The 20,220-nt window shown below is 42.1% G+C and overlaps 1 protein-coding gene across 3 annotated transcripts in view; it reads right to left on the reverse strand.

Moving 5' to 3' along the window:
* The window catches only part of CPEB4 (cytoplasmic polyadenylation element binding protein 4), a 187,295-nt gene that overhangs the window by 66,874 nt on the left and 100,201 nt on the right, over positions 1–20,220 (reverse strand). The window contains exon 4 of one of the 3 annotated variants that reach the window (XM_084636780.1): positions 15,035–15,115. The exons of the other annotated variants lie outside the window; for them this stretch is intronic. Within the exon in view, the coding sequence (XP_084492906.1) occupies positions 15,035–15,115 (81 nt within the window). The remainder of the gene's footprint in view (positions 1–15,034; positions 15,116–20,220) is intronic. 3 annotated transcript variants of the gene reach the window in all.

The following is a 20,220-nucleotide window of genomic DNA, read 5'->3' on the forward strand; positions in this document are numbered from 1 at the left end:
ACATTATAAAGAAACTCTCGTAAAAAGAGCAGTGAAAATAGTATTAAGGATGACCAAAATGCAGTTCACAGATTTTACAGTGGAGCCTGAGGATAGCCCAGTGTTTCGTTTCAGAGGTACAGCCTTCAGAGATTTCAGGTCCCAGGATGCAGTGCTCTAGCTTGAGTTCAGTGACTAGGCTGCTCAGATAGAGATGCAGCATTGCTTGCTGGAACCTGTAGTCTCCAGGCTTCATCTCCATATTAAAAACAAAAACAGTGGCAATCTGCTCCATTTTATGCAAATTAGATGAAGCACTTTGGCTCCTGGTATGTTCACAGTCTAACATAATTCCACAAAATCCAGCAAATTCAGAGTTAAGGCTACGACGATAATCATCCTCTCTTTCCCATGCCTTGCAGACTTGAATCCTCTGTCAGGGGACTTTCATAGGGGAGGGGCATATGTGTGTACCTAATGAACAGCAATACCTATGTGCAACAGAGATGAGTTAAGAATAGAGTTTCAGCATTAACACTGAATTCTCTGGCTTATGGGTTTAATGTTATTTTAATGTAAGTCGGGGGGGGGAGGGGTGTCCAATAAAGATGTTGCATATTAAATGTTCCCCTCTTTCTTCCATGCTTGGGAAAAGAGGGTGTGTATCTGCCAGAGTAGTCGATAGAACAGATACCTTCCAATTTTTCCCCATGTTAGGAAATAGGTCCTGTCTCATTATTGGTGACAGCACATATTGGTAGGTCATAGAGCAAGGGGAGAGCCTTGCGTAGAACAGCTGGGGCCCAGAGCCAGAAATCTCATTAAAGTAAGCTGCTGCTATTTCCAGCCTGTAATAGAGCTTTGCAGCTTGATTATATTCAGTGAAAGCAGGTCATTACAAACACACTGTTTTTTGCATATTATCTAAATTGAAATAATAATGTGTTCTCTCCTTTCATGCGCTATATTGATAAATCCCAATTTATGAATGAAGCATGTTGATTAGTTAGTTAAAAATAATTAGTTCCATATTATGCCTCTAAGTTTAAGGCGTGATTAGTGCAAACAAATAACTTTTCTTGATAAGTAATTTACAGATTATTCTTTTAAATGGAACACAAACATAAAAATGATCTAGTGACACAAATTATGGTGTCAGTAGCTTTTTTTTCTTTCTTTGCTCTTTCAGTTGAAATGTAATGTTATTTTTAGAACTAGATAAGATTAATATCTACATAGGGCCAGATTCTAATCTCAGTTGCAGCAGTGTAAATCTGGAGTAACTTCATTTACAATGGTGTAACAAGATCAGGATCTGGCTCATAAACTGTAACTACAATTTTTTGAATCAATCTTTTTAGCCATCCATCCATAAAGAAGAGTGATGATTGCCCATTCATTGCATATATTGACTGAGAATATTTCTCTGTTTAGCTGTTTATTACGTAACTCGCATTTAAATATCTTTTCATTCTAGCTATGGAGCGGGAAATACCAAAGGATTGTTTTTCTCTTTTTAATAGTGATACCCATAAGCAGCCTTTTCAAATGATTTATTCTTTCTTAAAACAAAACAAACAACAAGCCCTGCATCAACATTATTCTTTAAGGCACCAGTTCAGGAAAGGATTTAAGCACATGGTTTAAGCCTGAGTGAAGTCAATAGGGTTTAAGCATGTGTCTAAAGTTAAGCACATCCTTAAGTGCTGTCCTGAATAAAGATGCTTTCCTGAATTGGGGCCTAAGACATTCATAAGGCTGAGTCTGCCATGGTTAGCTCACCTGGAGTTTGCTCACACTATAAAAACCGGGATTCATAAAGGCCCACTGGTATAGTTTCACTGGTGGTAGGATACAGTATTGATAGCATACATGCATTTTTTTTTACCATCACAGAATTAGACAACACAGTGGTAAAAAATGACTGAATTTAGTCAATGCTACTGTCTCTGCTATTGTTCCCAGCTGTGGAGCTATACTAGTGGAAAATTATGGGTCTCAATTATCCTAGCATAGATGCAGCTCTACTTTGGAAGTGATTGTAACTTCCAGCAGGTTTTCACAGTGTGGGAGTTAGACATGGCTCTGATGGAACATGAGCCTTAGCATTTACCCATTAGAGCATGATGATTCTGGACTAGGTAAATAATGTACTTTTAATGAATTTTTAACTAGTAGACAGTTGAAGCTTCAAAGGAGCGGAGTGATATACATTCTGAGGGGTTGTTTTGATCTTTCTAATTGAATTTTGTGTGGGTAAAAAGTACTGGATTGAAAACCCTAAGGAATGGAATCCTCTATCTACCCACATGACAGATAGAATGTAGCCAGGTACCCCTGCAACTATTAGTATTATTATTTCTCTGAGCTGGCAGGACAACAGCTAAGGATAGTGTAGGCTACATACTCCATTCACTCTCCTTTCACACTGCCAACAAGGGGGCCATTGTGCTGGTAGCATTTGTGATACAGACACTGCTCCATGAGGAACTGATTGAGACCACTGCTACCAATACTATGGCCATCCAACATCTTGACAGATGAAAGGAAACACAATGAAGTCAGTCAGACAATGGTGCTTGATAGTGAGTGTGGGAGAAGAGTCCAATGCGTGAGCAGCAGACCTTCCCACAGTGGCTACAGGTCCACTCACCAGATGGAGGTTGGAGCACACTCTACTTCCTAGCTCGCCTGTGGGCCTCAGCCTTGGCTCTCTGATGGCTCTCCACAATGGCTGCACCAGCCTTGACTTGGCTTCTGCAAAGTGAGCAGCTGAGGGCAGGGTTCTCCTAGTTGTCAGTGGGAATGATGAATTTCTTGAGACCTTGATTGTCCTTGTCACTGTAGCAGAGCTTTGGCCTTCCTCTGTGTGCGAGCAGTTTTTGAGTGGGCCACAGAGCACAGCCTTTGGCAGACGATCTTGAGGTATGAGCTCCACATATCCCAGCCAGCGAAGCCTGCAAGCATCCAGCATAGTCTGCACAGATTGCAGGTTGGTTCTCTCAAAGATTTCGCTATTAGTGATCCACTGGTCCCAAGCGACTTCCAAGATTTTTCTGAGACAGCAAAGGTGGAAGCTGTTCAATCACTGCTCCTGCTTGGAGTACGTGACCCAGCTTTCACAGCCGAAAAGGAGGCTACTCAGGACACAAGCCTGATAAATGGACACATTTGTGTTCAGGGTTAGCAGCTTGCTGTTCCGAACATGTGAGGTAAATTTGCCAAAGGTGACAGAGGCTTTGCCGATTCTCACATCAAGTTCTCTATCCAGGCGATGTGAGCTTGTCAGAGTTGAGCCAGAATAGCAGAAGTGATCCATGTTGTCCAGATCTTCATTATTAATGTAGATTTTAGGTGGGATGTTGGTGCCTTGTGACATGGGAACTGTTTTCTTGATACTGATTACCAAGCCGAACTTGATACATGCATCAGAGAACGTATTCATCATGATCTGCAATTCATCAAGTAAATTAGAGATGAATGCAGTGTCATCAGCAAAGAGCAGATCCCAAATAATGAACTGAGTGACGTGCCTTTTGCTCTGAAATCATCTGATGTTTGAACAAGCTGCTGTCCATCCTCGATTCAATTAGTACGCCAGATTGATCCTTCCAAAAGCTAAGACACAGCCTGCTTCATGCTTGTATCAATGCTAAACTCAGACTATTTTTCACTTTCATACTGGATAGTTGCCTTCATTCCCTCATGGAACTCCTTAAATAGGGAGAGCACTTTTTGTGGACAGCCAATTTTTGACAGGATCTTGTACATGCCATTCCTGCTAACTGTGTTGAAGGCCTTTTGTAGGTCAGTGAATGCTATACAGAGAAGTGACTGAGACCACCAACTTCATAAACCACTGAACAGGCAGCAGAAAGAAACGACTTTCAGGCACTACTTACCTATGAAGGAGTTGACACAATGACCTAATAGTTAAAAACTCCCTAAACCATCACCAGTCTTCTATCTAGGCACCTACAGTAGACTGGTAATGGGATCATGATAGCTAACTGCTTTTAAGGCATCTAGTCCCTGAAAAAATTTAAAATGTGTATCAATATTCTGGTCCTGTTTATGTGCTCAGGAGTAATATCACTAAGGTCATTGGAACTGCACAAGTGTAAAGCCTATGTGATATTAGAATCAGGCCCATTTCTAATACACTTACAAAACCTGGCAAATTATGCTTTGTTTACCCAAGCAAATCGAATGGATCTGAAGGCATCTGTATGATATAGGAGGTATGTTTGTATTTCCTAGAGATTAGGATAACATGTCAGGTAATCAATAGGTACATGAAATAAATCTGCTCAAATGCCAGCAATACGGAGGTCAGGAGAGGGGAAACTTCAGTTGAAATCACCTTACCTGATATACTGTAAAAGCAACATTATTTGTGACAATAGCAGTACGGAAGCCAATGCAAAAAAGCTAGAAGCCAGTTTGGATCCTGCTTTATTAGGTAAATATTGGATGTTATAATTCCATGCATGTTTTCTCCATTTTAAACTTCCAGTATAAACTAAATGCAAAATTATAAATAGATCCAAATGAGAACCTCAGCTCCAAATTCTCTGAGACTTTGGGGAAATAAACTTCTGTTTCTGTCCAATACACAGCACTGCATTTAGATCTCATTATATGGGATTGGTTGGTTGGGTGGGTGGTTTTTACTCCAAGTCAACAAGAACCTGGAACTTCTGAGGCAAATTTCTCCTCTGTGATCTGCAAGGGAAACCTCTAATTTAAAAGGCAGGTCTCTATGGCACATTCTGCAGGCAGAGCACCTCCTAAGATCAGTAGAAATTCTAGCAGGATTAGTGCAGAATACACAATAGAGACCACAATAGAGGGTGGATTGGAGAAAATAACCGGCCTCTGGAAACATGTAGGAATTCACCTAGTCAAGTCACATCATTAAATATTAAAAAACTGCTCATTATGGCTTTCAAACAACACTTTCTGGCCAAGACTCGGTGAGAAGGGAAAGGGGGTGAGGATCTTTCCAGGAGAAAAACAAGTGCCTTCATGTGTAACTCAGTTGCACATGAGTTTCAGACTTTGAGTCACGCATGGACCACAATCTCTTTCTAGACTGCTTGCGGGCACTGGTGGAAGGATAGTACAGGATGGGGAGTAGGGAAGAGAGACTTTCTTATGTGCTCACCTCCTCAAAGAGCAGAGAATAGAGCCCACCCTTCTAACACTGAGGCAAGGGAAGCAGATGCCCTTGTCAGCATTTTTGCAGGAATCTTCCCCTTCCCCCTGCGTAAATCCTAGAGCTGGCTTTGGATGCTGAACATTTGTAATTATGCACCTCTAGCATAAGTTAGAGACTTATGTCCAAATTCAGTCATGTTGCAAACAAAAGTAACTTCATTGACTTCAGTGGAGTCACTTCCTGCTACATCTGATTTTTGCTTTATACATATTCCCACTGGCATCAAAAGGAGTTATGTGACTGTACAGTGAGGGGAATGAACCCCACAGCGTCAGCCTTCATTTTGAACACATTGGTTTTGTCGGCTTGTCTCATCTTTATAGCTTCTAAGCCTCCGCCTTTATGCTGTAATATGTCATGCTGTAACTATCTGTAATGGAATGACAGGTTTCAGAGTAACAGCCGTGTTAGTCTGTCTTCGCAAAAAGAAAAGGAGTACTTGTGGCACCTTAGAGACTAACCAATTTATTTGAGCATGAGCTTTCGTGAGCTACAGCTCACTTCATCGGATGCAATGAAGTGAGCTGTAGCTCACGAAAGCTCATGCTCAAATAAATTGGTTAGTCTCGAAGGTGCCACAAGTACTCCTTTTCTTTTTGTAATGGAATGGATTACATCAGACAGGTTAGTCCTGCCATTCTCAGTATTAAACTCTGCAGTAGTTAAGAGCAAGCTCAAAGGACTATGACAAGTATTCAGCACAGTTTATATTCCAGTACAAAGTGCAGGATGGTTTCTGTTAACTGCTACTACTTGTCAGCTAAGAATGGCACAGAGGAAAACAACGTCACAGAATCTAAATTCCTTGTTCTCAAAGCTCAGAGCTGTGCAGTGGTTCATCCATGTGTTCCTGGCAGTTGCTTTAGTTTTGTAAGCAGGGGAAAAAAAACTTTAAAAAAATCAGTTTGCTTGTCCCATATCAGATCTCCACTGCTTCAGATAAAGTTATCTCCATTCTGCTAAGTGCTCAATAGGTCTCCCTTATGTATCCTTGAGGGACTAGAGTTTCAGGGGAAAGCATTTGGCTATGGAACTCAGTTTGCCACCCTCACGGTATGATATAAGACAATTTTTTTCCTCAAATATATGTTAGAAGATGTACCATCGCTAAGGTATTGTTGGTTGGTTGGTATAATGCAAGGATGGATATTGATTTGTTGGAATTGTACAGAGATTGAAGGGATTGCCATGGCAATGGGCACTTTAAAAAATCAGTAGATATGATCTGAAAGTTCACATAGGGAGAAAAACCTGGGTAACATTAGGGACAGATAAATCTGTTGGAATAAAAGAAACGAACCCAAATTTTTACCTGTACGGAGTGAAACAAAAATGCATCTGTCTCTCTTTTGAGGTTAAAAATATTGGATAACTTTTTCCTGGAGTTTTTATGGATCTTCTCAGTTGGGAACTTCAGGGGCATTCTAATTTTCTGCACTATTGTGACTGAAGTTCTGATCCAATTTGGATTCTATGGCTGGAGATGCCATAAAAAAAAAAGCCTTTTCTTGCTAGGTTTCTCAAGATTCAGCTAAATTTGGCTAACATTTATCAAAACATCTGAACCTTTTTCTGTTTCAATCATCACTACTGAATATTCTTGGAAGGGACTCTCAGTGGTCTACACAGCAGATTTCAAATAACTAGGCTCACTGGAACACAGGTTCAAAATCCTGGAAGGCATGATTCAGCCATTTATCTTTCCAACATAGAGTACTCTGCTGTTTTATTGTTTGGATATTTTCAGATAAGAACTGAAATCAAAGTGCTGACTTCTTTGCACATAGATTAAAGATCCCAGACCACTGAGAGAAAAATCAAGAATGCTCAAGTGTCTGTGGCCAAAATTTCCTATTCCCCTCCCTACCAGAGAGTCATCTGCCAGACTTCTGCCATTCACCGCAAAGATGGCTGCATTTCAGTGGGGTTGAATGAATATAATTTGTGAAGTGCTTTGGAATGCAAGGTGCTAGGAAAACAGAACATATTAATATTCACAGGTTATCATATGTGTTGACACATACTGGGCCTGATCCTCAGATCCTGCTAATTTACATCAGCTGAGGATCCGGCCCATATTTTTTATTTAAAATAATTTCTCCCAATGGCTGAAAAAGGTCTGCAGCCTGTGACACTGGTATTATTGGCAACTCTATGTTTACATCTACTTTTAATACAGGAGCAATCACTAACAGGAGAACCTTGCTGTTTACTCTTTGAGCAACAAACAGGTTGCTTAAACATACACATTCTTTTGGCTGTTAAACCTGAATGGAAGTGGGAGAGCAACTGGTTTGGCAGCCTCTGACTTTGCAGCTTTCTCAAGCAGAAGGGAAGTCATGATGTGAAACTCCATGACCAAGATGACCCTCCCTGCTGGAGCACAGTTGTGCTGTCTTGACAATGCAACAACATGTGAAACTTATGGAAGGCTTCAGGCCTAGTGATTTCAACTTGACACAAAAGCCCTATGTGACATTCAGCACTGCCTGCATGGGAGCATATGTCTTGCTTCTGTAATGAGACTCACGGCTTGTGTACACAGCGGAGTAATGCACTGTATGGGGGGTGTGATTTCTAAAGCATATTATTGGGCTGCAAATTAATTAGTCCATACAGACCTTGGTGGTGTGCACTAAAAGTTCCGTAGCATGCTTTAAAGTAGCATGCCTTAACATAATATTGTTTTTAACAGTACTGTGCTGAAGTGCACCAGCAGGGTCTATATGGACCAATTAATGCACAACACATTAGTGTGCTTTAGAAATCATACTCCCGTAGAGCACATTATCCCACTGTGTAGACAAGCCGTCAGTCATTAGGCTCCATAGTGATCACATTTGTTAGTGGTATGGCAGCCACCAGCAGGCTCAGAGATGTGAATGAATAATACAAGTGGATTGAGAAGGCACTGTGGCTGCCATTCACAGTTGAGGTTTGGGGACAAATTAGCCTCAGGGCTCAGGTTCAATGGTGGCAGAATCTCACAAAGTTCTTTTGAAAATCCAATCTAGATCCAACCTGGAACTGAATCCAGAGGGACATATTTGGAGATCCTGCTTTCCCCCACACTTTCAAAGAGGTTTGAATTCAAGATGCTAACTTTGGTCATCTAGGGCTGGTAATGGGATCACATAGGGCTAGTGCCCCTCCCTACAAGAGCTGTTAGAACTGTACCCTGAGTAAAACAGGGACAAACTTTACTAGCCAGAATGGTGCCTGCTAAATTAAATTAGGCCAAGTGTATTTGCATTGGTCTTCCTTTCCCTATATTGGGGAAGGAGGTGGATGGAACCCAAGACCAACCATAAGTGATCAAATAAAAACAATTTGCTGTTAACAGCACTATAGAAAAGCTCCAGGAATAGTCCGAATAACAGCATTTTGCAAAACAGTGTTCGCGCCGTGTGATACCTGCACATTTCTTTCTTTACAGTTTAAAAATAAAAAGGCTGTACAGTGTCCTTTCTCTGCAGTATGAATATTGTATTTCAGCTGATGTCTCTGCATTGCTGATTCTGCTGAGTTGTAAAAGTGATATCTGCTGAGTAAGAAGTTACTAAAGGGAAGCAAGAGCCTCGTTGTCTTTTGGTGACGTCAGTAGGACCTTTATCAATAATTTAACAGCTTTTCCAGGAACAAAATCTAGAGAGACCATAGCCCGAGCATTGCCTCTTTAGTCTAATGTTCCAGGAAAGGCTGCTCTCCAATGAGGCATTGTTGTGCCATTTCTTTATTCTGCCAGCTTATATACCTGAGGCCTGTGCTAGTGCTGTAGCTGATACAAAGCTTCCCACCCACACATTGTTGCACTTGAAAACATCACAAACTTGAAATGGGGACCTTTTTAGAAAGGGAATGAGCCTGAGAGTGGTGCAGAGACTCAATCCCAGCTGGGAGGCTGCAGGGAGAGGTTGGGCTCTCTGATGTCCACTTAGATCCTCACCACTGACCTTCCTATGAGATGGAGAAAAGATGGAGTTGGGAGTTTTATCTCATCATTTGCACAAGGTTTTGGAGTGGGGAACAATGGTGATACCATGGCACCTAGATACCAAGGCAATGAGCATTGTATAAAAACTTAGATGTGCTGGAGGGGAGTTGTCAGGAATTCCGTGTTAAAATTCTGCCATCCAAGGCTTGGGAGAGTTCAGGTGATTCTGCAGTTTCTTTCAGTGTTCCTGAATCATTCCTGGCAGCGTTCACTTATGCCTAGGGCTCATAAGAATATATCAGCCTTTAGTAACACACAAGATTGCAACAAAGGGCGGGTATTTAAACTAATATTCGATAGGGAGGATATGCCCAACCTCACTTAAAAAGGCTTCATCCCTTACACACAGTTCATCCCTTACACACACCACACTCTCTCTCTCACACACACACACTTTAATAAACTGAATACTGTGCTCTCCTAGCAACAGATTCATTAGGAGAGATTCAATTCCCTGTTCCAGCCTCTATGTACTGTTCTGATGGCATATATGGGACGGAACTGTGCTCCAACGGATCAGGGAGCATTCTGCTGGTTCAAGCATAAAATTTGGCTGCTGTAAGTGGTACTATATTGCCCCTACCCAAATCCTGCACCCCAACCCCCTGCCGCACCCCACACCCCTCCTGCACCCCGACCCCCTGCCCTGAGCCCCCTGCTGCACCCCACACCCCTCCTGCACCCCAACCCCCTGCCCTGAGCCGCCTGCCACACCCTGCATCCCGACCCCCTGCCCTGAGCCCCCTGACGAACCGTGCACCCCTCCTGCACCCCAACCCCATGCCCTGAGCCCCCTGCTGCACCCTGCACCCCTCCTGTGCCCCCTGGGGGCAGGGAGGGGGTGGAGCTGGGATGGGGATTTCAGGGAAGGGGTTGGAATGGGGGCAGAGAAGGGATGGGAAGAGGCGGGGCAGGGGTGGGGCCTTACAGAAGGGGTGGAGTGGGGGTGTGGCCGGGGTAGCCGGGGTGGGGGGGTCAGTGGTGTGGCCCTCGGGCCAATGTACCAGTCCTCATGTGGCCCTCGTGGTCATTTGAGTTTGAGACCCCTTCTCTAATTTATGCAAGTGGGCACTTCAACTCTCAGAGTAACGGAGAATCTCAGTGATGCAAAGCAAATACATAAAAGGTTGTTACAAGTTTTTGTTTCAAGTACATAAAGGATTGCTGCAAGGAGGAGAGGAAAAAATTGTTCTTCTTAACCTCTGAGGATAGGACAAGAAGCAATGGGTTTAAATTGCAGCAAGGGCAGTTTAGGTTGGACATTAGGAAAAACTTCCTGTCAGGGTGGTTAAGCACTGGAATAAATTGCTCAGAGAGGTTGTGGAACCTTCATCTTTGGAGATTTTTAAGAGCAGGTTGGACAAACACCCGTCAGGGTGGTCTAGATAATACTTAATCTGGCCATGAGTGCAGGGGACTTGACTAGATGACCTCTCGAGGTCACTGCCAGTCCTGTGATTCTATGAAATAAAGAGGGAGATAGAGGAAGGATAATTTTTGGTTTAACTCTGAAATTCTAGGAGCACCACATGAGCAAATGGAAGCTGTTTCACCAAACTGAAATAGAGTGAAAGAATCCTAATTCCCCTGGAATGGTTATGTCTCCAGCTATGAGATCTCAGGGATGTGGGGTTTTGCTCCTCTTCCTTCACAGGCACCTCACTTCAGCCTCCTTCTACACACCTCTCCATGTTTTTCTCCAGGCCCGGATTAACCAATATGCACTAAATTCACTTACATAGGGCCCCAACCACCAGAAAAAAACCCAAAACACACAACTCAAATCAACAATACACAGAAATATGGTTATGGTGGGAGAGGGCAAGCACCAGGTTGCAGCTCCACTCATTCAGGTTTGTCCCAGTCGCCCCTCCATCATAATAGGGGAAGGGCCAGGCCAAATTTGAGTGGGTGACGTTGTGACTTGGTGCTTGGAGTCACAGCAGCACTCAGGTTTGGTGCCTAGTCAGAATATCTGCCCCCCACATGCTCTGTCTAGTTTAAGGAAGGTGGAGGGCCCCCCCAAATTCCATAGCAACAGGCCCCAAAATTCTTTAATCCAGCACTGCTTTCCTCCCTGTCCCCCTGACCTCCTCCCTTCCTTTTCTTTTAACTAATCCCCTTCTGCCTTCCCTTCTCACCCACTCCTGCCATATTTAGCCCGTGAGCTCTGCACGGCAGGGACTAAATCTTACTATGTGTTTGTACAATGCCTTGCATAATGGGGCCTCAATTGTGGCTGGGGCTCTACTTACCAGTGGAAGACAAATTAATAAAAACCAACATAATAATAATTTAAATAATTGAGAAATGTGAATTCAGTGTAAACCTGCTAGGAACTAGACACAGACCTCCAAGAAGTCATGAGATGCTCACCATGACTTTCAGATCCAGGCTCAATTCTCTTCTCATTTATGCCAGTTTTACACTGGTGTAACTTAGCTGGTTCTAGTGAATTACTTCTGATTTATACCACTGTAACTTCAAGAAGAATTTGCTTCCCACTTCTCCCTCCAAAAAAACCACAACCCTCTGACATAGCCCCTCACTGTATAACTGGTGCAATCAAACTCCTGGATCTGGATAACCCCAAACTCTATAGAAGTTCTAGATCTGGATGTGAACTTTGCAGCTCGGGCTCATCGTTAATGGAGGTGAAAGATTCATATCCATTAAACCATACAATTTCCTTTGTATGCTGTATTGTGGTTCCAGGTTAAATTACACACAGCAGACTCTGTTGACTTTTGTACTCAAACCATTTTTCCCAGTTATCCAGTGTCAGAATATAGTTAATTCGTCACCTACACAGAAAATTGTCTGTAGCCTTTGATGTTTAACAATTTAGTTGTAGGATGTGACAATTTACAGGGAAGCTTGATCATGCTGAAAATATTGAAAATGTCTTCATTACTATTCAGAGTTAACACTAATTGCATGGATTGAAGCAATTCACTCCTTTCTCAGATATGCTGTCTCAGGCTCCCTGCAAATACAAAGGAAGAGTAGCAACATTCCACACTGTCATGAGCCAGCCTACTTCAACCCTTAGTTTAGAGAACTCATGATTTATTAACAAAAGGCCTGAGGAACAAAATGCCTTCCTCTCTATCCATGATATGTGCATGGCCTTCTTTCTATGTAGTATCTGCATGCTTCACAATCTTTAATCCCACAACAGCCTTGTAAGATAAGGAAGTACTATTGTTCCCATTTTACAGACGGGGAATTGAGGCACAGAGAGACCAAGTGACTTGTCCCACAGTCACACAAGAAGTCTGTGACAGAGCAATGAAATGAAGACAGGTTTCCTAAGTCCAAGCTAGCACCCTAACCACCAGACCATCCTTCCCCGTCTTCTGCAGAACATAAATGATTCTTCAGGAAATTAAAACCTGTACACATGACTGGAATACAGGGCATATAGGGCCAGGAGAGATCCACCAGGCTGTTCCTTCCTAAATGACCAAGGCCCACGTAATTCCAGTAGTGATCTTGATTCCTGAAACATCCACAGGTTTACATACAGTACTGACTATCATCATAGTTTGGGTGCTGAAATAGATTCAAGGTTCTGTAGATCTTGAAAACAAACTCTACTTTCTGTGCAAAATGTATGTTAACTGTCAGCCCCTGCTGCGTAGCAGATACTGCTGTAATTCACAAGTGGGTAACATTTAGGGCTGGTAACAGGGTGCTTTATTGCAGCTTAGAATAAGGAACACTAACCTGCAGAGATAATTAGGCTGTTGTTGCTAGGAGGTTTCAGAACGGCTTTCTAAAGTCATCCTAAAGTGATGGCTGCTTTGTTGTGATTTTTTTGTTTTAACTTTCATAACTGGGTGCAGCTGGATCAAAATCACTCTGGAAAGGAATTGGATTTTGTTAATTTCCAGTTCCCGAGACAGGTATTTTCTGGTGGATGGAACAGCTAAATATGTTTTTGGAAAATTCAAAAATGAATACAGGATTTTTGCTATTATTTAACATCCCTAACATTTGAATAGATTACCCAAATCCACAGTGTACGTATTTGTATATGAGTATTCATATTTAGACATTTCTGTATATATATATACGCACATGATATATACACATTCTTTTTCTTCAGCAGTTTGGACATATACCAACAGGTCATATAGCTGGGTGTCACTTTGTTTTGTATAGTCCTTGGTCACCAATCAAAAAAAGTAGATATATATTATAAATATAAACTTTAAAATATCTGTTCAACAATTTAGATAATTTATTGTCATTCAACATTTATTTGGTCTCACATATTTTCTCTCTATTCTTCTAATAAAACAGTAGAATTTGGGCACTATCCCCATTTTACAGGTAGGCAAACTGAGGCACAAAGCAATTAACTGATTTACTCAAGAAGAACCCTGTTGGAGGGAGGAACAGAATTAAGGTTTTTTCTTCACTGCAAAAAAAGTGTGCTTTTATATTGAGGAAGCTAACTCAATGTAAAATCCTAGTTGGAGACGAGGCACTGTAGTTTTTACCTTGATATAAATTATTTCAATGTTGACCATTTCAGCAGATAAATTATGGAAGAGATGAGAGGGAAGTCCATGTGGCAGGGCTGGAGGGACTGCGGAGAGAAAAAGCAGAGGGTAGCAAGGCAGCAGGACACAAAGACAGGGAAGTAGAAGAGAAGCATTGAAAGGAAGGTGAGAAATAAAGGGCAGAAATAATGGTGGTCCTAAAAGTGGAGTGTATTTTCCTACTGAGTGATGCTGAATGTGACAGTCAGGTACTTAAATAACAATGATAATATCTAAAAGCTGAGTTATCATAGAAAGGCCATATTTGACCCTTGCTTTTTGTGGAAATGTCCCATTAGCATCAGTGAGATCCACTGTGCAAAGAAGTTAATATGTGTCCTACATTTATGCTCTGACCCATAGGTTTTAATTAAAAGTAGATTTCAGCCCCCTTCACAGAATAAATCAGCAGGATGAGTAGATAATGTCTTCAAGCTAAAAAAGCAATGATGTCTCACCAAATTTTCCTCCAGCTGAACTTAAAATCCAAGCCTCATTTATCCACCTGGGACCTGCCTTTTCCATGTCTCTGGACCAAATACCCCTGCAGAGTGAGAAAAGTCACTGGGGCTCAAAATCACAGTCAACTGATTTTCCGCAGTGACTTCAAGTGTAATTTGTACATTTGATTCATGTTTCAACAGCTGAATGCTCATTAAGCCCCATTAAAAGAATACTGAAAGCAAGAGTGATGGGGGAGCTAAGTCTAATTACTGTAATGGCATGGGAAGAGGTGGGAGTCACAGATCTGTCTGTGAGCTGTTCCAGGTTCTACCCTACACAAGGCACCACTTTTTTAGCATGGCTGAAGCAGCTGTGTTTAACAGAGATCCTGTCGCTGCCTATGGAAAGTAAAGTTCATCAACATGAACAAAAGACCTTGGAGCATCCCTCCTCAGACCTTTATGTCCGAAGGGTGTAAGCCATGAATGATGAGTGTGCTGGGGGTTAAAGTAAGATTTTTTTTAAAAATCACTCTCTAGCAAAACATACAAGAAAAGGGCAGCTAAATCTCTGGCAGATGAGAACACTCTAGGAGAGTCAGCCTCAGGAGTCCTGATTTAGTTTATCTGGAGGGAGAGATAAGGACTCCACAGTACAGCAGCATCTAACAAACGATGCCTGCAACACAATAGCAAGAGAGAACTCTTCATTTTCATTTATTTACGTTGTAGTTCATTTAATGTTCCTAAAAGCAAGGGCTTTTTGCACTGGCTAAAGCTAACAGGACCTAGTGTTATGTATGCTTTTCCACACTCACAGCTCTGTCAATGGGTGCTCTATAAATACCTGGACAAGATGATCTTGTGCCTTGACGCAAAGTACCAATTGCTTCAACAGTCGTGCCCTCATGTCTTCCTGTACATCACACTGTTAAAACAAAACAGGGGGAAGTGTTGCCTAGTGGATACAGCAGTGAACCAGGAGATCTGGGTTCTATTCCCAGCTCTGCCGCTGGCCTGCTGGATGGCTTTGGGCAAGTCATGTCACTTCTCATGCCTCAGTTACCTCATCGGTAAAATGACACTGACCTCCTTTGTAAAGCACTTTGAAATCTATGAATGAAAAGTGCTATATAAGAGCTGCATTATTGTTTTAATCCTGGCCCACAACATGCATGGTTTAGTGGCTAGGGTGCTATGTGGGACTTGGGAGATTCAGGTTCAATTCCTTACTCTGCCACAGACTCCCTGTGTGACCTTGGGGAAGTCACCCTCAGTTCCTGATCTGTAAAGTGGAGGTAATAGTAGGGGATAACTGTAAAGTAGGGAATAACTGCCCTACCTCACAAGGTGTTGGGAGGATGACTGCATTAAAGATTGAAGTGCTCAGGTGTATATGTACATAAGAAATAAGAGCTATTTCTCTAGACTGGCACTTTCATTGCTATTCCTATCCTGTGCCCGCACACTCAATAGCATTCTATCAATGCATGTCAGCCCTGACCTGCAACATATCCCTGGAGATCCTGATATTTCAGACCTGGGTCTTTCCTGAGCGGAGACTATCAACTGAGCCATGTGTATGTGGTGAGTTTGTGATGTGCATAGATGGACAACTATGCTGACCCTACTAATTAACATTCACTTGATATATGCAGAGGAAGAATTTGAATTGAAGTCTTGAGACATGACCGATCAGGAGCTAGTCAAAAGCTGGCCAAATAAAAAGGGCATGTTGAAATAAAAGTTCTGTCATTTTTTTGTGGAAATTTCAGGGGGGAAAAATCAACTGGCTGTTCAACAAAGAGCAACTCCCTCTCTTCTCAGCAGAGCTTTGTCTTTGATGCACCTGGCATAGCTGTGCAAACGAAGAGGTTTAGCAACCTCCAAATTTGTTTTGATTTTACTGGATTGCTTTTCCTCTTTGCTGTTTCCATGCCCCTCGGTCTCGTCAAACCGTCCCCAGTCTCACAAGTCATCTTGGGGCGATTATGACGTACGGAATGCTCAGACAGCTGGCTCAGATTTCTCTCTTCCCAGTACAATGTGTGCCTGGATCCCTTTTAGGTTGAGACTGACCTGACTGGTTTATCATTTAAAACCACTCACATGCAACCTTGTTCTTTAATGATTTCCAACATGGTTACATGCTGTTCAGTTGCCAGGGCTCCTACTCCACAATGGGATGGCACCCATTGTTGTTGTTTTTGTTGGTTTGGGTGAAAATATTGCAAAACTCTGATGGATTGAGTAACCTTTCTCACACATCAGGCCCGGAGAAGAGTAAAATCTGGGGATGTTAAATAGCTGCTTACCTTGCCACCTAGCCACCCCATTTGTGTAGGAACGTCTACACTGCAAAAAGAGATGTGTTCTTAACTCAGGTTAGCTAACCTGTGAGAGCTAACTTGGGCTAAAATAGCAGTGGAGACTCTGCTTTTAGCTTGGGTTAACAGCTTGGGTTCAAGCCCATAGGGGTACCTGGGGTTGAACTCGAGCTGCTAACCTGAATTAAAAGTTGAGTTATTGTGTCTTCACTGCTATTTTATGTAGGTGAGCTAACTCAAGTCATGTATACTCCTTGTACTTGCAGTGTAAACAAAACTTAAGTGACATGTACTGTAATGCTTTCCTAGGGTAAGCTTTTTTTCTGGTGAAATGGGGAAAAACAGATGGCTTGAGCATGGGAAAAAAAGCACTGGGGAGGTTTTGTGTAACTGTAAGGAGAGGTGGTTCAGTTCTGGATTTCATTTTAAATACTCCCCTGCCTCCAAGTTTTGGAGGGTTCACACTGTGGTCCTTACCCTTATCAACAGTAGCACCTAGCTTCAAACAGGTGGGGGCTCCAATGTGCTAAGAACTGTACACACATATAACAAATGACAGTTCCTGGCCAACTTTACACTGAAATTCAGGATGGCCAAAACCAAGTTAATGACCTTTCGTCCCAAACCCGCTGCTTTTCCGCCTTTCTCTTTCAGAGGACACTAACACCCTCTCCATTGCTCAAGCCCATAATCTTGGCTTCATCTTTGACTCAGCCCTTTCCTTTGACCCAGACATCCAAGCTGTGTCTAATTCTTGCCATATATTCTTGCACAACATCTCCAAGCTTCAATTTTTCCTCTCTGCCGACACTGCTAAAACTCTTATGCAAGCTCTGATCATCTCATGCCTTGACTAAGCAATCTCCTCCTCTCTGGCTTTCGTGCCTGCAACCTCACCCCTTTCATATCCATTCAAAATGCTGCTGCTAAGATCATCTCCTTGTCTTGTTCTGACTATGGCACTGAGTCTTTAAGTTCCTTCATTGGCTCCCTTCCATTGCATCAAACACAAACTGTGGCATTTAGGTACTAATGCAATATAGATGTTAAATTATAACAGAGCTTACAATGTAAAAGGCAAGACATAAAAGGTGGGTGGCACACAAAGGGTTGGGATGTGATGATTGAGCAATGAAATTTAGTGCTCAGAGCGGTGAGGAATGGATTGTACTTTTGCAAATCATTGTAGGCACTGCACAGGCAGGCTCTATGAACTCCTCCCCAACACAGTTTAGCTGATGTACCTCAATCCTGAGCTGTAGCACCTTCTACCATTCCAGTCCTGAAACCCCCACCCAACTCAACCTGCTTTTCCAGTTCTAAGGCTCCATGCAGCTCTGCCAGAATATCTCTGGTTTCAGAGTAGCAGCCGTGTTAGTCTGTATCCGCAAAAAGAACAGGAGTACTTGTGGCACCTCAGAGAGGTGCCACAAGTACTCCTGTTCTTTTTGTGGAATATCTCTGTCATGCATAGTGGCACCCTCTGCTATTCCCGTCCTTGGCCTTATTCACATTTTATGCTTGTGCACCTCTGTCCTTACCTGCAGCATCCCCTGCCTTTTGAGTTTCTATGCCTTGCCTGCTTGCCCAAAAGAATCCTTTTCTACACTCTTACTCCATAGGCTGGCAGAGGCCTGGCACTAGAGCAGGGCAAATTATTGACTTTTTCAATTCAGAGGCTAACCAAAAAAAACCCCAAAAAATGTTTAGTTTAGGATTGAACAAAATGAAACATTGTGTTTCATTTCTGGATGCTTTTTAACATTTTTTTAAAAAAAGATAAATCTAGCTAAATTTAGAAACAATCATTTCAAAATGAAATTTTCAAAATTCTCCTGTCCCCATTTTTATTCGCCTGAAAACATTTGCCAAATTTGACCCATATTGGATGACCCAAAACTGTATTTTTTGGCCAGTAAAATATTTATTGAAAAAATTGCCCAGCTCTTCTTGGTCCACTCATCTCCTGGTTGGATGGGGAAAGAAGATCTTCCTTTATATAGTTAAAGGGCCACTGACAGATCCTGAGAAGAGCCCTGCACAGTTAGAAGTATGATGAAGTATCATAAGTATGAAGTATCCTCACCTTTCCCTCCCATACCTACAGCATTTGCTTTTCAGTTTGACAGCTCCTCAGCTTAGTTTATTTTCGAGATGGGCTCACACCAACACTCCAGGTCTACCACCCTCAAACTTCAAAAATCATAATCCAAACCTAAATCTGAAGCCAATTTTTTTATTGGCCCCATCTGTGTTATGGGCTAAACCAAAACTCCAGATGTGACCACTCCTGAATTTTGAAGGAGGGAAGGGTTTGAAACCCAGAACTGGAACCAAATTTTGCTACTCAGGCCTATCTCTACTCTGTTTTTTGAAGGCACCAAACTATACCAAGGGTCAAGAGTCAACAGAATTCTAGACTTAAAATTGGGCTTCTGAAGCCACCCAAAAGATTATTATTCCTTTACTACAAAAAAGTGAGACTTTTCAAAGCTGCCTAAAGAATTTAGATGCACTACTCCCTTTAAATACTCCCTTATTACTACATTAATTTCAATGGGAATTGTACATCTAGATTTCCTAAGCAGTACTGAAAATATCAGCCTTAACGAGATTTTCTGTAGGACAGAAGATAATGCTTCCTGACTGTCTCACAAATGAACCCCAGCAAAAAAATGGGGGCATTCACAATGGAAAATGCGATTGACACTTTGCTATAATAGCAATAGCTGGTAATGCTATGATATGAAACTACCCACCAACTAAACCAAAACCCTCAGCGACACATGAAAATACCCTCTAGAATTTGAAATATAAGTTCAGAAAAACTGTTTAAAGTTTGCAGCTTTCCTGAGGCAGTGGAAAAAATGAAAGGTTGATTAATTTCCAGATCTGTTACTCTGCAGTCTGATAAATACAAAACACACTGCTCTGGGCTCTCACACTAAGATCACTTACAAAGAACGGGTACGAGATTAGTAGCTGCCAAGGAGAAACACTCAGGTTATGTGGGTAACGAAGACAAGGAGAGGGAATGTACAAAAACACCCCTCTTCCTCCCAGACCTTTTGAGCTGACAATTAAAACATACCCTTAGAGCGAAGGCGTGGTGGAGTTCCCATGGCTGCAGCTCAGCCAAATTAAAGAGGAGTGGCTCAAAAACAATTACATGAAGTCACAACAATGTTCTCCCTTTAGGGAAAGCACTGATTTGCTTCCAGACTAAGGAGGATAGCTCTCTCAGATATGGAGGAGTGGTCCCTGCTAGCTTAACACTAGTTTAGCTTTTGGTTGTATCTTTTTTTTCCTGGAACTTACTAGATTGGCACTTGTCAGTCTTAGACAAGTGCCAGAAGAAGAACTTCCTTCTTAGCAGAGGGACCAGTAACAATTTCAAGGTTTGGTATCTTAAATGACTAGTCCTGAGAATGTCTGAAATGACTAGGTTACAATCTAAAGAACGACAAGAAACCAAACAAACTACTAGAAATCACAATCTATAGAAATTAGTAGAAACCAAAACCATGTAAGAGCTTGGCATTCCAGCTTCCATATGGCCAGCATTAACCTCTATCTGTGAAACCATGACAGAACTCACATGGGTAAAAGCAAGATGGCAATAGTAACAAACTGGCTTTTGAGATCTTTTATGTGTGACCATAAAAAGAAAGAGAAAGAAACACTTGGTTGGACTTCTACTGATTTC

The sequence above is a fragment of the Lepidochelys olivacea genome (assembly GCF_965140295.1).
Source record: "Lepidochelys olivacea isolate rLepOli2 genome assembly, chromosome: 8".
NCBI classification, from domain to species: domain Eukaryota; kingdom Metazoa; phylum Chordata; order Testudines; family Cheloniidae; genus Lepidochelys; species Lepidochelys olivacea.